Below are 22,263 nucleotides of genomic sequence, written 5' to 3'. Positions count from 1 at the left end.
TCCTTTTCCCCCTCAGCCGCTTAAGCAGCTGAGGGGGAAAAGGAAGGGGCCTGAGGCTGTTAGGAATGGTGGGAGTTGCAGTCCAAAACACCTGGAGAGCCAAACTTTGCCCATGCCTGAGCTAGAAGGACCAATGGTTTGACTTGGTGAGGCAGCTTCACATGCATCAATAGCTGTGAACAAGAAACATCAAACAATAGAGTCAAACATATAATTGAAGCACATTTCCAAAACAACGTTAAGGTCCGCGTGTTTTTGAAACACATGATGGCAAAGCTACGGTTTGTGTATCAGCTTGGCTGAGTCTCCCAAATAGCACCACACCCCCAACTCTCACTGTTTGGGATGTACTGATGAAAACCTAGGGAAAATACACCACTTTTTGTCCTGCTAGTACAAGCTAAAGCTTAAAGCTCTAAGGCATGAGTTTAAAACCTTTTGCACAACACAGAGATTTTCAAAAGGGGCAGGAGCTGAAAACATAAAGGTTGGAGATCTAATTTCTGAGCTACTTATTTCTCCTGGCCTCCTTTTGTTTGGCAAGGCCAGGCTGACCGCTATTCAAGCTAGACAGGCAGTTTTGTAAATCAAGGAGACCCCAGATAACAAGCATTAAGATGACCCTCTAAAAATAGCCTGGCAAAGTGAAGAAAGGGGGAAAGGCTGCAAAAGTAAAGCGACTGAACTGTGATTCTGAACTTTTACCTATATTTTGCAAGCAAGACTGCAAGGCTGCATTGCATTCCAGAAGCTGAAGTCCATTAGTCTGATATATTGCATTTCGTTAACTTATTAAAAAAAAAATAAGCAAGTGACCCTCTTTCACAGCCAGGCCATCAGCTAAATGGAGGCTGGCTGTGACATTTGTACAACCAGGGCATACCAAAGACAAGCTGTTCTGTGCGGTCAGATGGCAGGGCTTAATCCACTGAAACATTTGCAGCATCAGGAAAGCTTTCCTTCCCCACCCGTTTCTCCCCCATATTTAGGCATCTTCTAAATGAATCTTTCCTCCTTCCCCTCCAATGCATTCACCATTATCTCTCACTCCCTCCCTTTAAACAAACCAAAGCCTTGCTTGCGACAACATTCAATACCAAGGGAAAGGGGGACAATTCATGGCATCCATAAAAACTTGGTTTAAAAAGCAATAAAACTGCAAATACCCTTATCCTTCCAATTGCTCAGCTGACTGTCCATCTCTCTTCACAATGGATCTGCCCCTCCAGCTGGGATTATCAATTATGCATACCAATGGAAAGGCTGCAGTTGGAGAAATAGAGCGGCCGGGAGATGAAACATCAGGCTTCCCCCGGTAGAGGTCTGCAGTCTCTCGCCTGCTGCACAGCGACTGCAGGACTTCGGTCACCTGACCGCCTTTTGGGTGCGGAGTGACTGACGCAGTGCAAGCTGTAACTAGGCTACCAATTCCTCCCTTCAATCTGCTTACTCTGCCGACCAACCGACCGATGGCTGCTGGTATCAAAACCAGTCTGAAAGGGGGAGAGACCAACCAGGCAACACAGAATTCACACACATACACAGCGTTCACTTTTTTTCATGCTACAAGCAGCCCAACATCTTTGCTGGAATGCTATGGAATGCAAGGAGTTGGAAGAGGTCCCAATGGCCATCCAGTCCAAGCAAGAACACCAATCAAAGCGCTCCTGACAGACGGACATCCAGCCTTAAAAATCTCCAGACATTCCACCACACCTCAAGGCAGCATACTCCATTGTCTTATCTTCAGTTCCTTCTCGTGTTCAGGTGGAACTTCTTTTCCTGCAATTTGAATCCATTGCTCTATGTCAATGGTTCTCAACCTTCCTAATGCCATGACACCTTAATACAGTTATTTATTATTATTATTTACAGCATTTATATTCCGCCCTTCTCACCCCGAAGGGGACTCAGGGTGGATCACATTACACATATAGGCAAACATTCAATGCCTTTTAACATAGAACAAAGACAAACAAACATAGGCTCCGAGCGGGGCTCGAACTCATGACCTCCTGGTCAGATTGATTCATTGCAGTTAATTGTAGTTCCTCATGTAGTGATGACCCCCAACCATAAAATTATTTTTGTTGCTACTTCATAACTGTAATTTTGCTACTGTTATGAATCATAATGTAAATATCTGATATGGAGGATGTATTTTCAATCACTGGACCAAATTTGGCACAAATACCCAATACGCCCAAATTTGAATACTGGTGGGGTTAGGGAGGGGATGATTTTGCCATTTGGGAGTTGTAGTTGCTGGGATTTATAGTTCTCCTACAATCAAAGAGGATTCTGAAATCCACCAGTGATGGAATGGAGCCAAACTAGGCACACAGAACTCTCGTGACAACAGAAAATTCTGGAAGGGTTGGGTGGGCATTGACCTTGAGTTTAGGAGTTGTAGTTCACCTATATCCAGAAAACACCGTGGACTCAAACAACGATGGTCTGGACTAAACTTGGCACGAATACTCAATATGCCCAAATGTGAACACTGGTGGAGTTTGGGGAAAATGGACTCTGACATTTGGGAGTTGTAGTTGCTGGAATTAACAGTTCACCTACATCCAAAGAGCCCCCTGAACCGCACCAATTGGTCCAAAGGAAGGTGGAGAGATCTTCAGCCTTCTCTGCCAAAGGGGTTGCCTAAGACCATGACAGTCTTCATCAACCCCTCTGAAGCCCCCCACCCGCGACCCCCTCAGGGGTCCCGACCCCCAGGTTGAGAAACGCTACTCTATGTCCTAGTCTCTGGAACAGAAGAAAACAAGCTTCCTTCTACCTCAATATGACATCCTCTCAAATATTTAAACATTGTTATTCTTAACCTCTTCTCCAGACTAAACAGCCCCAGCCCCTAAGCTGCTCCTCAAAGGGATTCATGGCTTCCAGACTTTCTCAGGAAACATTCTATCTTGTGCATATCCTTCTTGAATTGTGATGTCCAGAAGTGGACACAGTATAATTCCAGGCAAAGACAGACCAACCCCCATTAAACAACAACACTATATTCTGGAAAAAATATTTGAAGCATACATGCTGGCAAATACAGGTTCAAAATCCATTATCTGAAATGCCTGGGATTAAAATGCAGGTGGTTGGACTAGATAGCCCATGTGGTCTCTTCCAACTTCATTATTCTATCTTGGAGATGGGAACCAAGTCTAAACACGAAACTCATTTATGTTTCATATACACTTTGTACGCATTCCCAGAGGTAATTTTATACACAATATTTTTAATAATTTTCTGCATGAAACTGTTGGTGTAAATTGAACTATCACAAACCAAAACTGCCACTCTGTCAACCACCCATGTGGACAATTTTGAATTTCATAATATTTCTAGATGAGGGGTGCTCAATCTATAATATGGTTATAGAGGAGGCCAAGAGAGTTCATAGCTGAGATATGAACCAGTGACTTTTTAACTAGGTTTTCATTAATACTTAAGCACCGCATAATATCAGCCTTTGCCCTTTGCACATCTTTAACTTTGCAGACAGTTTTCAGTGTCTCGATTCATTTTTCTATCATTATGATTTATTAATGCAACCTATTTACAGTAAAAGTAGTATTATTCTGAGAGAAAATAGAAAGCAGGGGGGAAGACATATAATGAACACATAGTAGGGCTCTGATCCCTTAATCGTGACTGTAAAGAAAAGTAAAAAAGATATTCTCCACCATTACAGATTCAACTATATAATCCTATTAAAATTACAAATAACCCTACCCAGATTATCTTGTTAATTTTTTTGCTGTTCAAAAATTCCATGAATTGTTTCCAATTATTCAAAAAGTCTCCAAGTTTGTTTTATAGTACTAAATAGCTACTTTGAAAGGGTAGACTTTCAGGTGCAATATACCTGGCAAGCCATATTTAGGGAAGATAAAACCAAACAGAATCTAATTGCACTCATGGCAACTTTCTGTGTGCAGTGTTTAAACCAGGCATGGGCAAACATCAGTCCTCCAGGTGTTTTGGACTTCAACTCCCACAATTCCTAACAGCCTAACGTTCACCCATGCCTGGTTTAAAAGCATAGGCTGCAATTGCCCTGTAAACACTTAACTCACTGTAAGAGGGATTTGCAGCGGCCGTGTGCTGGTGGTGAACAGTTCCAGTGACACCATATAGGCTTGTATGCCTCTCAATGAAACGACCCCATAAATTTCCAATTTGGCACCAAAAGGCACCCAGTAATAGCAACGCCAGTGCAGCAATGCCAGTGCTGCATCACAGTGCATGGCATTGCTCCAGCAATTTAGAAAGGCATCCAAATGATTCAGAACTGGAGCACCATCGTCTAGTCCTCCCGATTGCAGGGGAAAGGCCTGGAAAGGTGACAAGACAACAATGCTGCATTTATGTATGCTGAGAAAAGTAGTTTATAGGGTTTGCAGAACTAGTCCTTGTTCACACTTTATTCTGTTAGATGGAAATGCTAATTTTCTGCCTCATCAAAGTGTGAAGACTGGGCATAAGATCTAGCAGTTCTGCTAAGCCACTAAGGCTTTGAGGGGAGGGCTGCATGTCTGCAATTGAATTTTGGTCACCACCAAAGTCCTGGGCTACATCCACATTTATGCAGTTTGACTCCATGGCTCAATGCTATGGAATCCTTGGAGTGGTGGTTCAAACTGCAAGTCCCTTAATTCCATAGCACTGAACTATGTCAGTTAGGGTGGTGTCAAACTGCATTAATTCTACATTATAAATGTACTCCTGTGCACCAGGGGTGCCTAACACATTGCAGGATTAATGCAGTATGATATCGCTTTAACTGCCCTTGTCTCATTGCTATGGAATACCACTACTGGCTTGGTAAGGCATCTGCACTCTTTGGCAGAGAAGACTAAAGGCCTTGTAAAACTACAGCTTCCATGATTTATTTATTTACAGCATTTATATTCCGCCCTTCTCACCCCGAAGGGGACTCAGGGCGGATCACATTACACATATAGGCAAACATTCAATGCCTTTTAATATAGAACAAAGACAAACAAACATAGGCTCCTAGCGGGCCTCGAACTCATGACCTCCTGGTCAGAGTGATTCATTGCAGCTGGTTGCAACTGGCTTGCTCTCCAGCCTGTGCCACAGCCCGGGCCTGTTTCCATAGCACTGTGCCATGGCGGTTAAAGTGACATCAAACTGCATCAATTCTACAGTGCAGATGCATTCTTGGTCACTAGGTGGGAGACTAGCCCCAGTTACAATGAATACAGTGCATCTTTAACAGAAAAGCACTACAGGTAGAAATAATATCGAAAGGATAAGAATCCTCCACCTCAAAAAGGAAAAGCGGTTAGGCATGTTTTAGCGAGCTTATCAATATTCAGAACTAAGCACATATGAATTGTGTGCTCGCCTGTGTCTCTTCAAAACGCACACATATGAACAGAAACACTACTTGCCATTTCTACTTTCTCAGAATTTGTCTGCACAAATGCAATTTAATAAAGCAATCAAACCTTTAGCATTTGCTGCAGAATCCAAATTCAGTTTTCACGACTCTATCCCATTCCCCACAAACTTAAGAATTAATTTAAATTTGAATAAACCGAATTTAGATGTACATCAGATATACTACAAATTCAAAGCCCTTTCTTTTCACCATCATGCAGAATCTAAAGGGCCTGCCCCTCAGAAGTAAGAGCTTAAGCAGTTTCAAAAGTAATACACAGAATTAGTTTTGAGAGCCATGAGAACATACTAGAAGAAACCCCTCAGTTCATTGATAGATAAAATACAACTCCTATATGTTCCTGAACTAACCATGAAACAAATTTGTTGGTAGTTATTATCTAGGTCTATTGAACAAAGTCTACAGCCTATTCACAATTAACTAGGATTCAAAGAGCTGCTTAGCGTCACACAAGTGAGCCTGTGCCAGTACAGTAGATTTTGACTTAATCTCTCTTATTCTCTCTGAATGGAAAGCTGTATCACATATTGATTTTATAACTGGCCTTTGAGAAGTGGCATAGGGAACAAACAAAGTTAAAGTCCCTCTAAGTCTGTGGGTCTATTTGTCCAATTGTTTGAGTTCTGACCTATGACTAAAAATAGAGCTTTACAGCAAGCTTGGGCAAACTTCGGCCATCCGGGTGTTTTGGACTTCAATTCCCACAATTCCTAACAGCCGGCAGGCAGTTAGGAATTGTGGGAGTTGAAGTCCAAAACACCTGGAAGGCTGAAGTTTGCCCATACCTGCTTTAAAGATTTCCTACAAATCGCCCACCCTGATGAAAATGTTATTGGATCAAACACCTGTAGCATATTAATGAGATATGAACTTAATATTAAGTGGATGGCCATCTGTTGGGGGTGCTTTGATTTTATGTTCCTGTATGGCAGCAGGTTGGACTGGATAACCCCTGTGGTCTCGACAACTCCTTGAATCTATGATTCATACTAGGAAGATGTCCGCTCTATGTATTTTACAAGTTGTTGTTGCTTGCTGCTTATGAAAAACCAAAGGCAAACCAATCATGGGGCCTCCTTGGCGAGATATGTTCAGGGGAAGTGGCTTTGAGGCTGATCAAGCATGACTTGCCTAGCCATACAATGGGTTTCCATGGCTGAATGGGGTTTTGGACCTTGTTCTCTAGGGAAGAAGTCTAGCTCTGAAAGTATTACACTACATTGGCTCAGATAAGGCAGGATAGATAACAACAACAATGATGTCTACTGGCACACTGAAAAGATCCTCCTACCTGAAGCACCAATACTGTCCTGTTTAAGATGAGGGACTACAGGGTAATTTTCCACTCCAAATGCCATTGCCAAAAAGCAGCTCTATCAGTGGAATGTTCCTTTTCAATCCCATCACAGGTAACGTAGCCCGGGGCTGTGGCGCAGACGGGAGAGCAAACCAGCTGCAATTAACTGCAATCAATCACTCTGACAAGGAGGTCATGAGTTCGAGGCCCGCTCGGAGCTATGTTGTTTGTCTTTGTCCTATGTTTAAAAAGGCATTGAATGTTTGCCTATATGTGTAATGTGATCCGCCCTGAGTCCCCTTCGGGATGAGAAGGGCGGAATATAAATGCTGTAAATAAATAATAATAAACGTAATACCTGGCTGGGATGGACACCCTTCTATAGTTGACAGGCCACATTTCCTCAGACTTGATTCCAAAGTGATCACATGCTAGTTGTAGGCTAAGTTGAATCAACAACTAATAGACTTTTCAGGACTAAAAGTAAACGACTGCATGCTCTTGCATGGCAGGGGGTTGAACTGGATGGCCCTTGTGGTCTCTTCCAACTCCACGAGTTTCTCTCTTTGCATCTCCAAATTTAATGGGATGTTGGGAAAGGGACTGACCGGTCTGCAGAGAATTAAAATAATCCCATGCACAGGGTTTTTGAAATTAGGCCAAGAACCACAGGAGAGCAGCTGATGACCACGTGTGACCATAAGGCCAGAGACTTTCCACATTGAGATACACTCCTTGCAAACAAAGCTAATTGTAAAATATTTGAAATTGGTTGTTTGTACTGTTCTCTTCTTGCATATGTCACAATATGACATATGGTTACAAATCATTATATCAGATGTTCTATACAAAGAAGGAGAAAGAGAGAATTGACAATGAATCCAAAAATCAATAATCAGGAGGACTGAACAGTAATTGAGGACTGCATCTCCAAGTGAACGGAAAAAAAAGCAGTCTTCAATTGATTTTACCTGTCAAAATGGGAGAAGCAAAAAAAATAGGATTAAAAAATTCAATTCTGTAATGTGAAGTAAACCAATCTAAAATTTGGAATTGCCCATTTGCTTCTTCAGCCACTAACACAATCCAAAACGGAGAAAACAGAACAATATATATTTATGCATATTTCATATCAGGCAAAGAGCACTCAAATGTATTTCACAAAGCCCTTTTCCATGTTATTTTTCCTTGATGGCATTTTTGGTAGTTACATTGCTCTTCTAGTAAAACTATTGGATTTACAGAAATAAACGGTGCCAAACTGATTCGCAGTTGCTTTTGAGTTTATGTAATGATGGTTTACATGTTTTTATGTGGTTATGTTTTTCAATGTACATGTATTTTATGGTATTGTATTTTAATTTTTGTTCCACTGGGCTTGGTCCCCATGTAAGCTGCCCCAAGTCCCTTCAGGGAGATGGGGTGGGATATAAGAATAAAGGGTTGTTGTGTGTTTTCCAGTCTGTATGGCCATGTTAGTTTTGGATAAGGGAACTATGTATTAAAAGTCAGCCTCTTTGAGGGTATATAGTTAAGATCCTTTAAGAAGCGAAAGGCTAAAGACGATATGGTAATTGCCTAAGGAATTGCTGTTTAAATCCTGGGGAAATTGAAAGGTAAATTGTCCTGTTTATGTTTCCTAATAATAATAATAATTATTATTATTATTATTATTATTATTATTTATACCCCACCCCATCTCCCCGAGGGGACTCGGGGCGGCTTACATGGGGCCAAGCCCAGGCAATAAGCAATATAAAACTCAGCAATAAAAACAAATCATAAACAAATAAAGTCACATATACCAATAAACAATAAGCAAACTTTGATAAAAACCTGGGTTGGCTCCTAAATAGGGTAGTGGGCCAGAAAAGTGCAAATAGTTTTATACAGTACAGATTAGGAAAGAGGTAGGTACCAGGGACTATTATCCCATTAAGGTGCTGGAGGAGGCATACACCTAAAGACTATATACGGCAAGGAGTAAAAATGCTATAAAAATAGAATGGACAAACAGGGCAATCTCAAACTAAGGAAATCAGTCGCCGAAAGCCTGTTGGAAGAGCCAAGTTTTCAGGCTCTTCCAAAAAATAACTGCAAAGGAACAGAGCCACGCAGAAACCAGTTTATAATTAACATCTTCTGAAGAGAAAGGCATTGAATTTTAAGCATTTAATTTTTGCCTACTTATTGTAAGCCGCTTTGAGTCCCCTTGGGGAGAAAGGCTGGGTAAAAGTGATGTAAATAAATAAATAAAAACCATAAGCCTTTATTGTAACTACTAAGCATCTGCATTATATAATATTACTGAAACCATTATGCTTATTTACCTCACAAGTTACAAATAAACAGTTATCGTTTCTCCTCTCTCAAAGTGTCACCTCTCTCTCTCAAAGTCCCAATATTAAAGGAAAAGAAACTCCTGAATACATAAATGGTGGCAGAAGAAACAGTAATCCCTGCAATTCTGACCAGTTGAAGAAAATACTCCCTATTGTATATTGTTTGAAAAAAAACCATTCGCCATACCCAGCTTTCAGTAAATAAAATCAGTGTGCCAAAGATGCCTTAATATTATAAGTTATGGTGTTAACTGCATATTGTCCAAAATATAGTCACCAGAGCTAAGTATTTCCAAAATAAGAAGGGAATTCAAGGCTAGTAAACCAACCTCGGTTTACAGCTTCATATTTTCCCAGTGTTTCAAAATGTGAGATAATTATTCAGTGTATAAACACCAGGTGGCACCCGTACTCTACTTTACTTCTCTCTGATCTTCCCAAAGGATAGGACTGCATTAAGGCAGCGGAAGTGCCTATCTTTGACTATTCAAATAAAAGCAAGATTTTGGCAGAATAGGTTTTGAATGGTGCAGAGTAGCTAAGCCACACTTTACTGCAGAATTAAAGCAGGCTTATGAAAAACCACATCGCTCAACTCAAAAATATCTATAGGGTCCCAAAGAAATGGCTAATTTTTTAACTTTAGGCCAAAAAATAACGGACATAAATTCATGAGGGTGCATAGGTGAATACAAGTGGGAATACATTTAATGTTGATGCGAAAGTGCAACTGGACAGGAAGAGACGATCATGACCAAGTCATTTAATATCACTCTCAAAGGAAACAAAAGTAAAGTCTACTAAAAGTTCAGCTAAGAATTCCATATTATTGGGTGAAACTTTCCATAGTTATTTTCCCCTTGACATAAAATCTTCAAAAGTATATCTTGGCTATAAATATGGATCCAAAGCCATCAGTTAAAACTTAAAGTGAGTTGGCGGCAAGCTCAATATAGGACATCTCAGCGCATGATCTGGAGAGCTTCAGTGCGTGAGATGTGCTGCAACAACAACCCTGGTGTTGTTAAAGAGATCTGGGTCAAGTCCTAGATGGGAATGGAAAGCCAATTTCGATCACCCAGGACACCATGGAAGAGAGGAAGGATATAATGTTAAGGGAGTAACATAGGGTTTCTGTGAGTTTTCTGGGCTGGATGGCCATGTTCCAGAAGCATTCTCTCAAGAGGTTGTGAGGTTTGTTGGAAACTAGACAAGATGAACTCTCCCATCATCCCTCAGCATTAGCTGACAATATCTTGAGGGTTGCTGTGGGTTTTCCGGGCTATATAGCGTTGTTCCAGAAGCATTCTCTCCTGACGTTTCACCCACATCTATGGCAGGCATCTTCGGAGGTTGTGAGGTTTGTTGGAAATTAGACAAGTGGGGTTTATATATCTGTGGAATAATGTCCAGGGTGGGGGAAAGAACTCTTGTCTGTTTGAGGCAAGTGTGAATGTTGCAATTGGCCAGCTCAATTAGCACTGAATAGCCTTGCAGCTTCAAAGACTGGTTGCTTCCTGCCTGGGGGAGTTCAATTGTAACATTCACACTTGCCTCAAACAGACAAAGAGTTCTTTCTCCTACCCTGGACATTGCAGATATATAAAACCCACTTGCCTCATTTCCAACAGATCTCACATCTCTGAGGATGCCTGCCATAGATGTGGGTGATATGTCAGGAGAGAATGCTTCTGGATCATGGCCATACAGCCCGGAAAACTCACAGCAACCCAGTGATTCCAGTCATGAAAGCCTTTGACAGAACAAAGTTAAGATTGCTTTTGTTTCTCTCAAACAAATTCAATCCATGAGAACATTTGGTGATTTTTCTGGTGGGAGGGAATATCCAAAGCTGTGGCGCCACCAATGAAAAGGACCTTGTAGCAGCCATACTGAACTGGGAGTACTTGTTTACAGAGAGGGAAAGACAGCAGAGCAACTCAGTATATCAAACTAGCAAAAATGTTACTAGCGTGAAGACAAAAACAATGCCCTCTTTCTTTTTAAAGTTTCAGGCTATGGAAACAGAAATGGTAACAGTGGGGATGTGGACACTGCATAGCAAAGAACTGTTTTAACAATGGAAGGAATTGGCTAAGAAGGTCTCCTTTTTGTAGATGTCTTCAAAACGAGACTGGACTGTTATCTGCTGGGAATAGTCTAGTTTGGGCAATAGCAAACTTGGGCCATTGGACTTCAGCTCCCACAATTCCTAAAATCCTTAGGCCCCTTCTTTTACCCCCTTAGCCGTTTAAGAGAGAATTGGCCTTCTACAGAGATATTGCCCAGGGAACGTCCGGATGTGTTACTATCCTGCTGGGAGGCTTCTTTAATGTCCCCACAAGCTAGAGCTGACAGGCGGGAGCTCACCCCGTCTCACAGATTCGAACTGGCAACCTTCAGGTCACCAACCCAACCTTTAGGTCAGCAGTCCAGCTGGCACAAAAGTTTAACCTACTGCGCCAACGTGGCTCGTTGGGGCCACAGTGGCACAGTGGGTTAAACTGCTAAGCTGCAGAATATGCTGACCAGAAGGTCAGTGGTTCAAATCCGTGGGATGGGGTGAGCTCCCATTGTTAGCCCCAGCTTCTGCCAACCTAGCAGTTTGAAAACATGCAAATGTGAGTAGATCAATGGGTTCTGCTTTGGCTGGAAGGTAACAGCGCTCCATGAAGTCATGCTGGCCACATGACCTTGGAGGTGTCTACGGACAACGCCAGCTCTTCAGTTTAGAAATGGAGATGAGCACCACCCCCCAGAGTCAGACTCAACTAAACTGAAGGTCAAGGGGAAACCTTTACCTTTATATTCAATTTTCACTAAATACATAACTTCCTGAGGTATTAAAATGATAAACCTCGCAGCGACTTCAATGATTTAGCACTGTTAAGTTGCAAAAACTTGTTTTATTTGAATGAAATAACACACAACCACTGCATATCTGCAAACTGACTAGGCCAAACTAACCCATGAAAGGCCTCAAAAGAAAACTTAGATGGCATATTTTAACTTTTAAGGCACTGAATCAACTGTATTTAAGGAGTTCTTAAATATCATAAAGTAATGCTGCTGGAAAAAAATCAGCTGAAATTGAGAATGTTTTGAATTCATGGCCAGCACTACAAGCTGCAGAATTCCTAAAAATGATTACAGTTAAGACACAAATCATTTACAAATCATTATCGGCTAGAATAGGATGGTGTGAAATCTTCTGAAAGCTTTGAAGCTGCATGGCTATTCAATGCTAATCAAGGTGATCAACTGAACATTCACACTTGCCTTTAACATACACCTGGACATTATTCCACAGATACATAAACCTCACTTGTCTAGTTTCCAACAAACCTCACAACCTCTGAGCATGCCTCCCATAGATGTGGGCGAAACATCAGGAGAGAATGCTTCTGGAACATGGCCATACAGCCTAGAAAATTCACAGCAACCTGGTGATTCCGGCCATGAAAGCCTTCAACAACACATAGAACCTGCCTTATTTATAACTTGGGGGCTGCCTATACTGAAAATAAAATCCAAAAGATATGCAAACAAACATATCCAGAAGTTTTAGGAGCAGAACACCAATACTCGTACAGAAGTACCATTCCCCATATTTTCCATCACATTCTCCACTTCTCTTTTCCTTTTAACTTCTCCTGGGAGACTGATCCTCCCTACCCAAAAACATACTTCTGCAGAACTAAAGTGTCTAATCCATACAAACATGCAAGCAGATGAAATGCAGGCAAAACAAGCCTTATTTATGAGGAGCGCACAGCTGGAGTTTCCATGAGACAAAAGGACAAACCACATTTACAAAAGCAGCCATCCTAATGCATATATTAATGCTTTTCTTCCAGGAACCTACTTGACACCTCTTTAAATATTAATTAAGTAGGGCCTAAATTATAGATTGGGACTGAAATGAGTGTGTCTCGCTGGCTCCTTTTGTGCAAGAAGGAAAAACACAGCTGACTGCTGCTTTCTGCTAGAAATTACTCAGAAGACATGCAATTTCTCTTTTCCCCCATCCTTCTGAAAAAGGTCAAAAAGCCGATTAAGCACAGCAAGAAAGTGAAATACCAAGTGCTAGAGAAAGCATTTGGCTTCAAGTTGTAATCAATTAATCTATTGGACTATTCCTCAGTAAATATATGTGCCGTCAAGTTGCCTGCTGATTTATGGTGACCCCATGAATTTCATAGGGTTTTCTTAGGCAAGGAATATTCAAAGGGGATTTTGCAAGTTCCTTCCTCTGAAAGATAGCCTACAGCACCTAGCATTCATTGGTGGTCTCCCATTCAAGTAATAACCTGGGCTGACCTGTCATAACTTCAAAGACTAGTCAGCAGGTGAAAATTCCCATTTACTATTTTGGTTGATGTTCTCCAGTTTTGATCATCCAGGAGTGAGGAATAACACAACAAACATGCACAAGGCAGTTTGTAACCCTGTCTATCAACTATGATAACACTCCAATACCAGGGATGAAGCATCAGTGATGTTCCAGGTGTTCAACATCATTTCTCACCATCCCTGGCCACTGGCAATCCAAGGAGGAATCGAAAGGAAATGGAACAAACACCTACATTCAAATTAACATCAAGATGAGAGATTGAAAGGACGGAACTACTTATCCATTTTAGGAGTGGGATCCTTTCCTTCATAGCAAACAACAATACTGAGAATTGAAGGATCACCTAAGATCCTATTCTGATCAAGGTCAAACAGACGATGTCGGACATCATCTGCTTGACCAAGACAGGAATGAGATCCTAGGTGGCCCTACTGTAACTATGTGATAAGTGGTCAAAATATTTTTGTTTACTCATGCATGGGCTCTACCTAGCTATAATATTTCACATGGGCAGAATGTTAGCTTTAAATTATTAAAAAAAAGTTTGCTGAAGTATTTATTGTGGTATAGGAACCTACCTGTAATCTTTCCATATCATTTCTATCTCTGATACCAAACTAGCAAAACCTAGGAAGACATCTACTTTGTTAATTGAGGTACAGCAACATACTAAGACAGATTGATGAGCTGACACGGAACCAGATGTTCTAGTCAACTGACAGCCCTAGTTGATTTAATGAAGCACAGTGATCTTACACAGTGAAGCATAAACTTTGGCCCTCCAGAACTTTGCATTATACAGTAGAGTCTCACTTATCCAAGCTAAACGGGCCAGCAGAAGCTTGGATAAGCGAATATCTTAGACAATAAGGAGGGATTAAGGAAAAGCCTGTTAAACATCAAATTAGGTTATGATTTTACAAATTAAGCACCAAAACATTATGTTTTACAACAAATTTGACAGAAAAAGCAGTTCAATATGCAGTAATGTTATGTTGTAATTACTGTATTTACAAATTTAGCACCAAAATATCACAATTTATTGAAAACATTGACTACAAAAATGGCTTGGATTATCCAGAGGCTTGGATAAGCGAGGCTTGGATAAGTGAGACTCTACTGTACTAGAAACTTAAGATCCACCAACTGAAACCAAGTGCAAAAGACTTGATTTACTTATGTGCCAAGCACATGAAAATCCACTGCTAATTACCTGAGACTGGAGTGTTCATTTCAACTATCAAAATGTTCAGCTGTGTCTGATAAGTGCTTGGTTTGGAGGATAAGTTTCAGTGTTGGGCTTGGACACTGGAAGACCGCTCAGCCCACAGAAACTCACTGGGTGGCCTTGAGCAAATCATACTCTCTTAGCCTCAGAGGAAGGCAGTGGTAAACCCCCTTTGAATAAATCTAGAGATTTATCTAGTGATAGGTTCACTTTTGGATCATCAGCAGCTGGAAATGAAGGCACACAGCAACAACTCTGATAGAAAAGGCTGTATTACATAAAAGTTTATGCCAAGTAACACTTGTCAAGTCTTGCAAGTGGACATGATTTACTCCCTTGAATGAACTGCTTGTTTATACTGTAAAATGTACATTCAATACATTTAGAAAAACAAGTATGGGTGAGTGTGTGTATTGTTTTCCATGTTCTATGACATTTAAGAGTAGATTCAGTTCAATTCTGCTGATGATGCGTGACAGAGAAGGCATGTAGGTTCAAGCTGTCTCTCAAATTAATTTATCTCCTTTGTCCCATACAAAGAATTTGCATCTACAGACAAAAATGTTTCTATAAGGAACCCCTCAAGTACACACTAAGCATATCAGGATAGGCATTTTGCATGAAAACCAGCAATCCACATCTTAAACAAGAAAGACGTCATAACCAGCAGAGACAGCAAACATTTCTACTTGAGAAATTCAAACTTTGGCTGATCTCCATCCATTTTGCAAAAGCCACTATGAATCTCCTTTGGGAGAGAAAAAGTAGGATATAAATACCACCACCACCACCACCACTACTACTACTACTACTATGGCATTCCATGCATTCATGCCAGCCACATGACCTTGGAGATGTCTACCGACAACGCCAGCTCTTTGGCTTAGAAATGGAGATGAGCACCACTCCGCAGAGTCGGACACTACTACATTTAATGTCAAGGAGAAACTTTTACCTTTACCTTTATTACTACTACTATTATTATTAGAACTAATAATAAAAATAATAACAACAATAATAACAGACAAGTCTAACATTCATTCATGCCAGGCCATATCATCATGCTTTAGTTTTATGTCTGGATATTGCCAATATAGAGTAATACTAGACTACAGACATTAACATTTATACTTCCATAGCAAGGTAAGCTTTAAAACAGTTATTCCTAACCGTTATTTGACCAGGGACTACTTGACCAAGGACCACTTTGACCAGGGACCACTCTCCAACATTAGTACCAAAAGGGTCAGTTTTTGGTCAACTTTAGATTTGGTTTGGTTATTTGGGATGCTGATTCACAAAATTGCATTGGATAAACCACATCAGCTCTAGTTTCTGATACAGAACATATGCCATCCAATAGTCACCATCTGCTCGCCCACAGAAAACCATATTTAATAATTTAGAGCTGATGTGGTCTATCCAATGCAATTTTCTGGATCAGCTCCCCAAATAACTCCAGGAACAGGCCTACAAACAAAGACACCAAGGTGGCCCCGCTTCCAGGCACCACGTGGAACAGCTCCACTCAAGGAGAAGGAGGAGAAGCAGCAGTCAGGAGGCTTGTTGTTGCGCCTTTCTTGGGTAGTCAGCACCTCCCTTCCTGACATCCCCATTGCCTTGACACTATAAGAAGATTTCAAGAGACCAGCTGCTCTTGTTGCAATGGTGTAGTAAACAGTGAGGCTGCGGACCATATTTTAGTTCTTGGGAACCACTGCTTTAAAAGGTCAATGCGTTTCCAAAGCACAGCTAATTCTATTCAACAGGGGGGAAATCGGGTCAGCCATATAGCAAAAATGATAGATTCCAAAATTGCTTCAGATATTTGTTTTTGTTTGTTTTTTTCTATTCTGCATAGTGTTTTGGAGGTGTTTATACCAAGAAACCTGTATTTTGCTTGTGTGCCCTTTAGAGCAATGTCGGGTAGCTATTTGTTGTTCTTGTTTTAGGTTTGCTTATAATAGCTATTATATTTATAAAAGATTTCTGTAACTGCAGAACTCATATCCATGGGGTTTCCTCCAACTCCATGGTTCTATAAAGATGGGACCTGAACCGAAGCCCAACACCAGCACTATTTTCCTTCCATCCTCATCTCTGTTGAAATTTAAAAATGGCCAAAACACTGTTTGGTTTCGATCTGGATATGAATCCTATCTCACCCATCATTTACTGTCTGATAGGAAGGGCTGTTTCTGTAACAATGAACAACAACATTAGCAGTGGCTTTTAAAGATTTTTATCTATTTACAATAATATAATATATAACCAGTTGAGGGCTATAACTTTTTCCCCTAGATATGGACCCATATAGTAGGATGAAGTATTAAAATCCCAAAAATTCATCTTAGGCATAATTTGAGTTTCTTTTCTGGTTTTGCCCTATGCTGTTGTGTTTTTTAAAAGAAAGACTACTTTTATCTAGCTGCAAACCATTATCTGTACTATCATCTCGACCTTCGGAAGATTGCAATCAAATCAGGATATAAATCCAATAAATAAGTAAAATAAATAGTGAAGTAATAAAGTCTGGATGAGGGTCTGTGAGGAGATATCGACAAAAAACCTACAAGAGAAAAAACACTATATTTTGGATTTTGTTGCTGGGGGTTCAAGTTAAGGCTATTTGTAGGATGCATAAAGCACAAAGCACAGTAATTCAAATCAAGGTTTAACCCTGTTTGTCAGCCTTTAGGGTACATTTGCATTTGCCTTTCAAAAGGGGCCTATATGTTAGTATCCAAACATCAAGACTAAAGAATGGTTCTGCTCTGTGTCAGAAGTAGTTTTCCGCTGAGTCAGAGGGCTTATTCATAATTCACAGGGATCTTTCAACAAGGGCCATAGTGTTCTGCAGTGGAAAGTCACACACACACAACAGGTTTGTGGCAAACAATTCAAGGCAGCAAGAAGAATAAGAGGCCAACAACTCGCTGTCTAACAGGACCAGCGAGGGAAGGATTCTGTCCAGACAAGATTCCTCCAGAAGCCTCTGTTGTGGGCTAAAGATCTTCCAGAACAAGAAGGCTTCAAAGCTGCCAAAATATTTGTTTAATTCTCCTCCTATTCTTTTTGGAGGGCTGGAGTTGATTGCTTTGGCAAGAGCCCGTAGCATTAACTCCTCACTCATGCTTGCTCTTCTAAGACACATTCATCCAAGGATGCAATAAGTCACAAAAGGGAACTCTTCTCCCATTTCTTTATCTTCAGGTTTTATTTTTGTTTTTTATGGATGCATCTACACTAGGCATGGGCAAACTTTGACCCTCCAGATATTCTGGACTTCAACTCCAACAATTCCTAACAGGCTGTTAGGAATTGTGGGAGTTGAAGTCCAAAACACCTCGAGGGCCAAAGTTTGCCCAGGCCTGATCTGCACTGTAGAATGAATGCAGTTTGACATCTCTTTAACTGCCATGGGTCAATGTTATGGAATCATAGAAGTTGTAGTTTGGTGAGGCACCATCCCTCTTGGGAAGAGAAGGCTAAAGAGCACAACTTCCAGGATTCAATAACATTGAGCAATGGCAGTTAAAGTGGCATCAAACTGCATTCATTCTACAGTAGATGCACCCGTGAACAATAAGATACACAACTGGAAATAAAGGTGCAATTGGAAAGATAATATGCCACTGGGAAAAAAATATTCAGTTGGAAAACAGTTGCAAAGCAGATACTTTGAATTTAAATTAAGCACTTTAATGACAGAGTTTACCAGGATATTTTGGTGAGAACAAGGGAAATCTAATTTTGGAATGCTGATGAAGCAGAAGAAATGGCTCTTGCACTGTTGGGACTTATACTGGTGCATGAGCCACTGGATTGTCTTCTTAGTTAACTGGACCAATTTGCTTAATGAACTAAGGCAGAGGCAAACATGAATCGTTGCTCTACTGACAAGAAGGGCTGCTGATTCCTGACTCACACATTGCAGGTATAAACAAGAAGCAAGGCTTGCTTTGTGACTGTTTGGCTTTTCAATTTTGTTAAGTGTAGGGAAATTTGAACAATTAAAATAGTTGTGCAAGTGCATGGAAAAAGGCATGTGATGACCTCAAAGTCTACTCCCTGTTTAGTCACTTCCTCGTGCCTAGAACAAGCAGTTACCATCTACACTGTGGTGGGGGGTCTTACTTCATGGATGACTGGTATTCTCTAGAAATGTAAAGAATATTTATCCATGTCCCAATCCTTGACCAATCCTTAACTAACAGCTACTACCAAATGAGCCACAAGGTCCAATTTCCAGCTATGGGAGAGGGACACTTCTGCAAATTCACAAAGGCCAGTATTCCTTCATCCCTGTTTGCTCTCAGCCATCAGTATTCCCACAAAGGAAAACTAGATGCTACAAAATTAACAATTGTTTTGATCTTTTATGTACAAAATCAGTGAATTCTGAAAAAGCTGTGTTTTACAGAAAAGTTATTTTTTGTGTAGAAAATCCATGGTACACAAAGAGTTTTCCATAAGTTTTTTTGTGTGCAGAGCAATTCCTGAACTGCACATATAGTCCTTCAAAACTAAGTGTATTAGAAGGCTTTCTTGCAAAGGGTAGAATATTGGATGAAAAAATTCACTCTTATCAAAGAGAGCACAAATAAATACTATTGATCTCCTAAAATCCTGGTAACATACTGCTTCTTGTAATTTCAAAAAACATTATTTTAATTTTACTCAACATTACAAGGAAGTATACAGAGTGCAATTTGGACTTTAAAAGTACTTTCCATGCACTGAATCTATTTGGGTGATACTGCTTTGACAGCTCCACTCAAAGCCATAGTAAAACCCAGGGAAAATTCGTCACTGCACCAATATGGAAGCCACTATCCACAGCTAATGAAGACATGATATAAATGACTATAATAAACGAAGAATAATTGGATGTCTGTGTGTGAGTGTACAGTCCTATCTTTTTAACCTGAATTTAATTGAGGAGAGGACTATAAGCTGAGTCAAAGGCTTCCTAAAAGAAGTGGGTTGAGAAGGATCTTAAAATAATAGGGTTAATGCAGTTATATGCAAAGTATTTAAAGTCAAGTCAACTTTATTTACACCCTGTCCCATCTCCCCTTGAGGACTCAGGGTGGTTGACAACATAAATGGCAGCCATTCGATGCCATACAAGTTCAATGGAAGAGCTCCAAATACAAAGGGCAGCTATGGGCAGAGTATATTTTAGACAACCAGGAGATCTTCATCCAGCTCAAGAGTGGTATGGTTGTAAGGCTAAAGGTAGTTAGGAGCCGCGGTGGTGCAATGGGTTAAACCCTCATGCCTGCTGAACTGCTGACCCAAAGGTTGAATTGCTGACGGAAGGTTGGCCGTTTGAATCCATGAGACAGAGTGAGCTCTCATCTGTCAGCTCTAGCTTGCAAGGACATGAGAGAAGCTTCCCAGCAGGATGGTACAGTAGAGTCTCACTTATCCAAGCTAAACGGGCCGGCAGAAGTTTGGATAAGCGAATAACTTGGATAATAAGGAGGGATTACGGAAAAGCCTATTAAACATCAAATTAGGTTATGGTTTTACAAATTAAGCACCAAAACATCATGTTATACAACAAATTTGACAGAAAAAGTAGTTCAATATGCAGTAATATTATGTTGTAATTACTGTATTTACGAATTTAGCACCAAAATATCATGATATATTGAAAACATTGACGATAAAAATGGCTTGGATTATCCAGAGGCTTGGATAAGTGAGGCTTGGATAAGTGAGACTCTACTGTAACACATCCGGGTGTCCCCTGGGTGATATCTCTGTAGACAGTCAATTCTCTCACACCAGAAGCAACTTGCAGTATGTTTTCAAGTCACTTCTGACACGATTAAAAAGGGGGAGGCAAGACAGGATGCTATTTTCCGTGTTCAATGCAAACAGAATAGCAAACCAGGATAGGAACCTGAGTAAGAGCATCAGGATTCACATAATTTGAACAAAAGAAGAGGCAAACAGTTGTAGCAACAGAATTCTAGGAAGGAAGTCAACAATTCTGCATCCTTATCTAGAACTATAAAGAGAGCATTGTCTTCTCACCCTAATAAACCATCTTAATTTGTTGATACAGGTGAAATTTTCATTTGGTCAAAGGGAGTTAGGTTGTGCTGGATAGATCCAATATGATTGCCATCACCCAGGAGTGGTGGTTTGCTTTGATGTGCTCCTATAATCCTCCTAGATGCAGTCCCTCTCTTTATGATGCTCCACCATTAACCCCTAAAGTTCATGCAACACATCAGAAGAAAACACGGGTTGTGACAAAGGAGCAAGACCACCTCAAGAGGGCAATTATGCTGAAAGATGTAGAAGTCAAGGAGACCAAGCAGAGCTCAATAGATCTGATAAGACCACTGGAAATGTAGTGATGAGAAGAAACTTCAACTGCAAGTCTTGCTGTTATAGCATACCTTCAAGTCATTTCTAATTTATAGTGATATAGTTTTCTAAGATTTGTTCAGGGATGTGTGTGGGTGTGGGTGTATGATATAATGGGCCAGGCTGTGGTGCAGCTGGTTAATAGCCAGCTGCAATAAATCACTACTGACTGTGAGGTCATGAGCCCGGCCGGATTGAGCACCCAACCATTAAATAGCCTAGATTGTTGTTTACCTAAGCAACCCGAAAGACAAGGTGCATCTATCAAGTAGGAAATTTAGGTACCGCTTTATATGGGGAGGCTAATTTAACTAATTTACGACACCATAAAAACGTCCAGCAGCGTGCAGAAGAATGAAGAAGTACTCCATCAAGGACTCAGGGTCACAGTGGATGATGAGACAGCACCTCCCCCTATGGCCAGAATCGAGCATACCTTCATGAAGCCAGAAGCTGGAAAATGTTAAATTGCCTCTATGTCTCTGTCTCTGTATGTCGTATGTCTAATGGCACTGAATGTTTGCCATGTATATGTACATTGTGATCTGCCCTGAGTCCCCTTCGGGGTGAGAAGGGCAGAATATAAATACTGTAAATAAATTGCCCTCCTCCAAGTTTGAGAGAATATGACTGCCTCAAGATGGGTTACCATGGATTTCAATGGGTGTGCAGGGATTCAAATTCTGCCCTACTAGAGTCCTAGACCAACACTCAAATCACTACATTATACTGACCCATTCTGAATACTTACTTTAGTTTGCCAGTATTTAATGACAGCCAAGATTCCTTTTTAAAAAGCTAAAGAAAACATCCAGACTCACCACTGAGCTCTTTCGTACAAGTTGTACTTGTATCGACAGGAAAGGATATTATCAGGGACATGTTTATACTACATTGTCCAATTCCACATTAGGAAATCAGTTTGGCACACAAACCACATGTCCACAGGTTTAAATTTAACTAACAGCTGCTTCTACTGAATGAGCAGGCCACATTATCAACAACATCCAATTTCCAGCTGTGGGAGATGGGCACTTCTGCAAATTCACGCAGAGGACAGCGTTCCTTCATCCCTGTTTGCTCTCCGCATTTTTGAAACTGAACACTATTTCATATTTCATAGAATAAACATAAAATACTTAATCCTCCACGAACTAGTTAAAACACATATAAATCCCTTTAAACCTGTCAGCAGTGTCTCTTCTGGCAACAACT

General features: G+C 40.6%; 1 protein-coding gene across 6 annotated transcripts in view; it reads right to left on the bottom strand.

The window, feature by feature from the left end:
• The window catches only part of rtn4 (reticulon 4), a 91,633-nt gene that overhangs the window by 37,050 nt on the left and 32,320 nt on the right, over positions 1–22,263 (bottom strand). The window contains exon 1 of one of the 6 annotated variants that reach the window (XM_062968847.1): positions 1,167–1,367. The exons of the other annotated variants lie outside the window; for them this stretch is intronic. Within the exon in view, the coding sequence (XP_062824917.1) occupies positions 1,167–1,200 (34 nt within the window). The 5' untranslated portion in view covers positions 1,201–1,367. Of the gene's footprint in view, positions 1–1,166; positions 1,368–22,263 lie in introns of those variants that run through there. 6 annotated transcript variants of the gene reach the window in all.

Source organism: Anolis carolinensis, chromosome 1 (assembly GCF_035594765.1).
Source record: "Anolis carolinensis isolate JA03-04 chromosome 1, rAnoCar3.1.pri, whole genome shotgun sequence".
NCBI lineage: Eukaryota > Metazoa > Chordata > Lepidosauria > Squamata > Dactyloidae > Anolis > Anolis carolinensis.
Note: the sequence above shows the minus strand (reverse complement) of the source record. Positions and strands in the feature narration are given on the sequence as shown.